General features: G+C 34.4%; 1 protein-coding gene across 15 annotated transcripts; it reads left to right on the forward strand.

Annotated features, from left to right (window-relative positions):
* Positions 1–2,334: 2,334 nt before the first annotated feature.
* On the forward strand, positions 2,335–6,887 carry LOC110788673 (uncharacterized). Of its 15 annotated transcripts, XM_056841629.1 has the most exons (7): positions 2,336–3,091; positions 3,191–3,283; positions 3,438–3,525; positions 4,414–4,603; positions 5,936–5,976; positions 6,089–6,162; positions 6,689–6,887. In XM_056841629.1, the coding sequence occupies exons 1-4, from the start codon at positions 2,981–2,983 to the stop codon at positions 4,533–4,535; spliced, it is 414 nt and encodes a 137-aa protein (XP_056697607.1). In that variant the 5' UTR covers positions 2,336–2,980; the 3' UTR covers positions 4,536–4,603; positions 5,936–5,976; positions 6,089–6,162; positions 6,689–6,887. The 15 variants fall into 15 exon arrangements, with proteins under 15 accessions (XP_056697603.1, XP_056697605.1, XP_056697608.1 ...); XM_056841625.1 differs by having other exon boundaries at positions 2,335–3,091; positions 5,936–6,162; positions 6,444–6,887; XM_056841627.1 differs by lacking the exon at positions 5,936–5,976 and having other exon boundaries at positions 2,335–3,091; positions 4,414–4,597; positions 6,444–6,887.
* Positions 6,888–8,272: the final 1,385 nt, after the last annotated feature.

The following is an 8,272-nucleotide window of genomic DNA, read 5'->3' on the forward strand; positions in this document are numbered from 1 at the left end:
CAGAGTGAGAGCGCTCAATCTTCCGCCTAATCGATTCCAAATAAGACGACATGCACCACGTCTTTCAACTCATTTATTGAAGAAGACACCCCCATTTTGCGCAGCGGCGAAGATTTCATCGATTATTTCCGGCGATTTGCAGCATTTGAGGAACATATGCCCTAACCTGAACAGAATAGATCGAAACTCCGACGGAAGAGATCGTCATCCTAAGAAAAACAATTACAAAAACCACAAATTAATTTTAGCAAAAACTAAAAAAATTGCAATTGTAGTTTCGAGAAGGAAAGGAGAGAGAAAGAGAGAGATACAACTGAGGAGGAGGAGCTGCGAGTACTGCCATGGTGAAGGAGGCGAGAAGGACGAGGAGCGAGAAAGGAGAGGACGAAGAAGCAAAGGTGGTGGTGGAGCTGGTGATTTTCCATGGCTGCCAAAAATGTAGAGAGAAAATGGTAGAGAATTAGAGGAGAGAGAAAAATAAGTATATGCTAAATTTGTTGGTGATATTAGATTAAGAAACACGGTCGTTTCATTGCGTATGCACAGGTAGATGGGTGCATACCTATCTATATATTAATAATTACTCTCTTTGGGGGCATTTGACCAATCAATTCGAGCACACGTCATTTAGAAATAATTGGAATGAAATCAGGTTGGTCATCGTTTTTTTATGGAATTACAACATGTTTAAGTTAATATCTTCGAGGTAAACCATATATCAACCGACTTTTGATCTGTCTTAGTGGTAATTTGAATGGATGTTAGAGATTAGAGGGGACAATAGTAAAGTTTTATTGTTGAAAAAAAAATGTGTACTCCGCATATCTTATAACTAGATTAATAATTAATAATCCAATTTCAAGAACTTATACAAGACCTTTTCATCGTATGAATCCTTAGCCGCGCTTCTGCGGAGATGTTAAGAAAAAAAATCAAGAAAATAAACAATATAAAATGTTTTTACGTCTTATCATCTCATGAGTCAAAATAGCACAAAATTTCATTAAATCATGGAGGATGAAGGCCAATACAATTTATCAATTAAAGACTTTACTTCAAGGTTTATTGGTTACACGGGACATAACCCAATGCAATTTATCTAATAGAGACTTTCACTTCAAGGTTTCTTGGTTATGAGCAGATTTGATCCTTAGGCCTGTAAAGGAAGCCATGTAAAGGAATATGCACCCGCAATGTACTTGCATTCGCCCACAATGTAATTGTAGGACATATTATTTTATACAAAAAATTCAAACGAGCCAAATTGGATCGAGATGAACGTCATTACACTCATCCACCATCTGCTCATAAGATAATTTGCTATTAAAAAACCGGCGTAAAACTAAATTACGTCCGGCTTTATCTTGAAGTTAGGGAAGCTTGTTGTTTGAGTTCATTTCCCTTCCTTTAGTCTTGAGTGGATCTGCTCATTTAAACGGGAAAAAAAAATTGTCACCGGAGTTCAAATACATATAGGTATAAATTTTCCTCTTGACAAAACTAAACCAAAGTCCGCCAAATGTTGTAATTTTTTTAAAAATTGTAATCTATAATTTTTGCGATCTTCACAAATGAAAATTCAACGGGATTTTTAATTTTTTTAAAACAATTGGATTTTTCATTTAATATTTTTGAGAAAAATAAAGATATTACTTACATTCAGGTAATTTACTGATTTGATGTTGGCACTCCAGGTAGCATCATTTTTAGTTTCGGTTTTCTACCCAAAAGTTGGCATATGCTTGTATCGGTGTGTGGAGAAATGAACATTGTATCTTTACTCAGAATTTATAGGATAAAATCAACAACAAGATCAGAAAAGATTTTTTTTTTAATATATGATAGGATCAATTGAAATTGAATTCAACATATCAAGAAAATGCTGACGAAAAGAACATAAAAACAAATATGCAATTGAAAAAAAAAGAAAACTATTGGTCGGCCAGGAGGGAGGGGGGGAGGGTGAGTGGATTATGTTGAATTGATAGAGATATAAATTATGTCAACATTGTGTAGTATTTATAACGTTGTAATATCTTGCAAACCTAGACTTTTCTAGGTTGTTCAAAACCCTAGTTTTGAAAAGCAATAATGCAATGCGCCGACATGTGATGACTCGATGCTGACCACAAAATTTTATCCTATAGACAATTGTATAACGTATCCTCGTTTTTTAGAAGACAATATCAAACACTTTAAGTTATAAAATCATACATTTTTGGACACTCACAAATATTTATTTGTTACCTCTTCTGTAACTCTTCTTTAATTTTAGGATATTCACTAGTGATTTTTCGGGTGATACCACTACAAGAAAAGCAGGCTTGGGCGGCGAGTTAATATTGTATGGGCGACGGAAATTATCTTTGTAGCCCAAAATCGAACAAAAGGCGACAACGTATAGTTTCGTTGCCCAAAGATCTGATTTTGTGCGACAAGAACATTTTCTGTAGCCCAAAACAGTTTATGGACGACAATGTAGAAATCCGTTGCCCAAAATTTTGTTTTTGGCCACGAAATTTAATTTTGTTGTCTTTAACCATGTTTGTGCAACAACTTCCCTTCATTTCGTTGCCCATTGTAAATGAATGGCCCAACCAACAATTTAATTCTCGTTGCCCTTACCCAAAAAAAGGCGGAAAAACTATCCCGCTTCTTATTTCCCACTACTCCATGACCTACTTCAAGCTTCCAAACGCACAAACATGTTACAGAACTGTGTAACTCCTCCTTTTTCTTCCCCTCTTTCTCCGTTGATAAAACTCATGATTAAATCCCCATTTCAAGTGCCCCCAATTCAATTAGTCTCTCCGATGTCATAAGGGATCCACTTACTATAAGTGTCGCCGATAATTGGAGTAAATCCGGTGCTAATGATTCAAAACCCTGAAAACCTTTTGATTCTGAGCTTGTGAACGATATCTACCGGAAGGAGTTACTCTTGAAATCAGGAGGAAAACTGGTGTCGTTGCGTAAAGTTATGATTCTAGAGATTAGTCAGTATTTGGAGAATTATCTTTGGCATTCTTTTGATTCGGAAACTGCTAGTTTTGAGCATGATATGTCGATGATACTTATGATTAATGAGAAGGTTAGTCGGTGGGTTGGATTTTGTGCTTTTCTTGGGAGTCTAATTATTGGGTTTTAATTTTTGTTTGGAAATTGATGGATTTTTTAATGGATTTTGCAGTTTAGAGAGAATGTGGCAGCTTGGGTGTGTTTTCATGATAGGAAAGATGTGTTCAAGGCATTTTTGGAGAGTGTTCTTCGGCTTAAAGATCAGGTTTGTTTTTTTACACCTTCTCGGCCCTCGACATCTCCCTTTCCATTGGCATCTCGGTCCTGGGTGCCGCCTGGTATTTCCCTATATTGCACACCCTTTTTTCAGATTTTAAAAATTAATTGAATTTGATATTTTGTTGTTGTTGTTGTTGCAGCCTTGCAGGGGAATTTATATGACTGGGAATAGTTTGATTGGTGCAGCAATCAAAGCTCCTAGAATCACCTCCAAAAATCTCACATCAGGTAAATGTGGAATTCTTAAATTGTTATTTTTTTTGCAAATGTTTGTTGTCTTATTTTTATTATTTATGAACATTATGTTTTGTTATAATGAAAATTTTAGATTATATGACGGATAACTTTAATCTCGTATTGTATTATGTTAGAACCAAACTTGAAATAATGTATAGCTGGTTAATTTACTTTGGGTTGGGGGGAGAGGGTAAAGAAAAAAATAATTTGATTAGTTCATTGGAAATCAACCTCTTTTGCTAGTGAATCTCAATGTTGGATTTATGAAGAAGTTATTATATATAACGCTTCGTATGTGGCCTGCTCTGTGTTGTTTTCTGCTCGCACTGTGTGCTGCTGTGCCTCACTCACTTATGCAGGAGGGATGGGATTTTCTTCTGAGGAGGGTTTACTTTGGATGAAGTCCTTAGAGGAAAAGCAGATTGAATATTGAATAAAACAGATTGCATATTGAGTTTTTAAGCCTTCAATGATTATGTCTTTGTTGTGTAATGTATTTGAGAAATAAACAGAAAATTGTGTGCAATTACCATCTACATGTAATGGTCACAACTAGAGCTTCTCCCAGATGCAAGCACTCTTGTTGACTAGGTCTTCTTAGAAAAGTGTCATAGTTTTTTAAGTATAGAAGAAACATGAACATAATGGAGGAATGTAGACAAACAGGATTAAGGCGTTAGTACTACATTTTCATTTGCATAGTTACTTATAATGTTTCGAGCTTTTTCTTATATCATTTTTCTCCCTTGGCTTAGCTTGCATATCTTTTTCTAGTGCATATTTAGTTTCCAGAGTCCTTTACCTATGTCTGCACCTGTAGAGTCATCCATCCAAACTTATGCTCGCAGTCCACCGATGAAGAGATATCTTGTGATGTAGACATTGACATGGATGAGCAAACAAAAAGTGCTAGAGATACACTACTGCAAAGAGCATTGTCCTCAAAAGGTTCGGATACAAATTGGATCGAGCCATCAATGGTTTTTACGAGTGGAAATTAACACAGTCTCCTGGATGGGGGAGAGTTCATGATGCTTTTAGTCTCTTGCAGACTGAGCCTAGTGTTCAGGTAATCTCAAATTGTACTGCTTTTCTTCCTATACAGAGTCTGGCCATGCTTTTAATTACACCAAAATCTGGTCAATTTTACCAATAATTTGAATGTTTATATATAGTGGTTTATGGATAATGAAACAAGCAGTACTGTATTTGAGATAGAAAGCCAGGACATTTCCAGCTCCGTACTGTACTCGCTCTGTTTGAAAATATTTCTCAAAGAACAAATGTAGCAGTAACAGATTTTAGTGGATTAGAATTGTTTGAATGTTGAACTTCGGGCATAGAGTTGTATCTCTGTTATCTGCAGTTGGATGTAGTTTCGAGATACTATAGTTACATTTTGTGAATTTCTTTGGTTCATTTATTTGCAGCTGCGTCAAATATCAGATGCCAGTGAACTGATTGGATATGGTTGTTATTGGTTGTGGTCCAGCTGGTCTAGCTTTGGCAGCAAAATCGCCTATAGTTGGATTAAAAGTTGGCCTTGTTGGTCCTGATCTTCCTTTTGCAATTCCTTTTGCAAATAACTACGACATTTGGGAAGATAAAATCAGAGCTACTACTTCCATATATACTGCATTATAAAGAATTCTTGATACTATTTCATTGAAGTAGAGATTTGTTCTGTTTTTCCATAAGCTAATTCATATTGGTCATTTAATAATGTGATTTTAGTAAAATAATGTAATATGAAGGAGGACGACATAATGGCGTCCAAGTTACTAATATCATGTAATATTGTTTTACTAATAGCCAACCGGTTTCTTTTCCTTCCTAAATTAAACAATTCGAAAAGAAAAACAAACCAAACCTTGAATGAGAAACACGAATCTTCCTCAGGCGTACTCCATCAACAGAAGAAACCGATTTGTTCTGTTTCTCTTTTTACGAGTCGAATTCATATTCTGCAACTCTGAATTGAGTTTTTTGATACATATATCCTAAATACATTAGTGGAAAGGTAGATACGATGATCCATAATGATAAAAATACAGTCTGTTGATGGAGGCCAATACATTCGTATCAGTGTGGAGGTGGAGGTGGATATCTCCAAACCGCTCTTGTCTAAATTTCGCTTAAATGAGAGTGTGTTGATGGTGCAGTACTGCAGTTTGAAGGTTTGATGCAAATTTTCTTTAAATGTGGTAATCTGGGTCATAAAGAATGAAATAAGGTGATAATCTTGATTTAAATGTTGGAGTAGTTGCTTGAAATGAGCTTGATAGTCATACATGCACAAAGTCCGCGTCCAGAAGAACACAATGCTTATGGTTATTGTGGTTTCTCATTATGTAGTCCTGAGTTTGTTATGTGATTCTGTAGTTTTCTTCTTTTGTTGTAGAAGGTGAAGAAAGAAGCGGAAAATAGAATCAAGATAATGAGGTTTTCTTATCTTTTGTCTTGTGTTGATATACTTAAAATTAAAGAACTTTTTTACTATCCTGATGAAGTTAGATATTTGCTGAAATGAGTAACCATTTTATTTGGCTGCTAGGTTCAGGTGTGCTTGCTTCTCTCTATTCTTTGGCTCGAAAGGACAAGGCAGCATTCGAAGCGACAATAGAATCTGTAAGTCATTAGAATACAGATTCCAATGAAGATATAAGCTTTTCGATAGTGGATTCTTACGAAAGTATCTTTGAAACATAAATAGAATCTTACGAAAGTATCTTTGAAACATAAATCCAGCACTGATATTTCACATTATAATCCAATACAAATTTGACAAATTAATGTTCAGATTTAACAAACTCAAAATCAAATTTGGCTAATTATTTTGTCATGTATGTAATACTCTTTTCATCCATTTTGACAAGCTCTCTGTTCACAATTTTATTTTTATTCCATAGGTCTGAAAAAGGATTGAGAAAAATGTCAAGTGCTCATGCAGATTTTAGGGCATTGTCTCTGAAAGAAGTTCGTTCTTCATCTGATGGAACTTAAAAAAGTGACAAATGAACTCTCTTATTGTTGCAGTCTTGCAAATACCAATACTATTTACCGTCATCATGCTTTTTCTATTGTTGAGCCAATTAAATTTCTCAGTTTGTTTCCTTTCATTGTTTGTACCTAATTTGGCATAATATCTTTTCAGGAACAATGAGTCAAGAACATCGTCCTAAATTGGGTCGAGGAGCACTATTTGAAGTATGATCAAGCATTCGAGTTTTCCCTATATGAACTCCTTAGACTGTTAGTGTTATTTATTTAGTTTATTCCAAACTTTTAGTTTCTAAGGCACAATATTTTTTTAGATGATTATATATATATTTGCATACGGTGTTAGAGTGAAATTTATGAATTTAAATTTTTTTTTTTTTGGATAAACATGTACTTGTTATTCAAAAAAAATTCTTATGTCAATTTTTTTCTTTAATTGTTAAGCACATATATGAACAGAGAATAAATCATATATGGAGCTATAATACGCATGGGCGACAAAACATGTGTTGCACATTAGCATTTATAATTTGGCACGTGATTTAAACTTATGTGCAACAAGAATTTTCGTTTCCCATAATACTATGTACAACATGAATTTTTGTGGCACAAAATACTATTAAAAAATTAAGACTCCTTTGGGCGATGGAATCCAAAGGGTCGTTGTACCAAGTGACAGTTACAGGCAACGAAAAAAGAAATTTGTTGCCCAAAGATATCCACTTATGGACAACGCATATGTATGTCGTTGCACAAAAGCACCTACATACGGCAACGAAAGTAAACGTCGTCGCACATTTGTTTACACTTTAGGCGACAAATATAAAACTCGTTGCCCAATAGAAGCTTTGGGCAACAACTTTATTCATCGCCCAAAGCTCCTTTTGTGCAACGAGATTTGATTTCGACGCCCCAATGTACCAAGGGCGTTGAGACTATAGCAATGACCTTGTAACTGGATAAAATCGTCGCCCAAAACATAAGGCGACGAATTTCTCTGTTTGGGCGACGACTTTTTCCGTTGCCCAAAACCGTTTTTCTTGTAGTGTACCAAGGGTTGTTAATGTAATTTTGGAGTTATTTTTTTATAGAACGTAATTAAGTAAACATTCTATATATTTATTTACTTTAGATTAAAATTTAAAATTAGTTGCATTTTTATTTTATAGAAAGATGGACATTATTACGTTAAATCAATTTCCACCAAGGTAGTGATGCTTTGGGAAAATGAACCAATAAAAACGCTCTAACAAAAAAATGTGTACTCCTCACACTCTTCTTTAATTCTTTATGTATATTTCCACATTAGTAATTGTTACCATAAATTTTAGTAAGTTAAATATGACAAAAATATTATCTACTAATTAATCTATCTATCTCTAGTATTTAAAAAGGAAGACCATAGATTATTAGATGATATGTGTCATCCACATCTTTCATCCATTAATTTGTTCTTTTTTTCAACTTTTCCTTTTGGTGTTTGTTATACGAAGTATTTTACAGCTTCAACACCTCTTCCACTTCATCTTCCTCATTCAACATCAATTCACCATTTAATTCATATAACTTCTTCCACCCCATCTCCCTCTTTAAGACTTGATATTAATTTACCGTCTAATTTATATACTCTTTCAACTTTTAAATTTCCCCTATATATAAATCATATATTTCCACTAAAATCACAAACCCTCAACAAAATTAGTACTTTAAAATACCGTTTAACAACCACTATATAATT

The sequence above is a fragment of the Spinacia oleracea genome, chromosome 4 (assembly GCF_020520425.1).
Source record: "Spinacia oleracea cultivar Varoflay chromosome 4, BTI_SOV_V1, whole genome shotgun sequence".
NCBI classification, from domain to species: domain Eukaryota; kingdom Viridiplantae; phylum Streptophyta; class Magnoliopsida; order Caryophyllales; family Amaranthaceae; genus Spinacia; species Spinacia oleracea.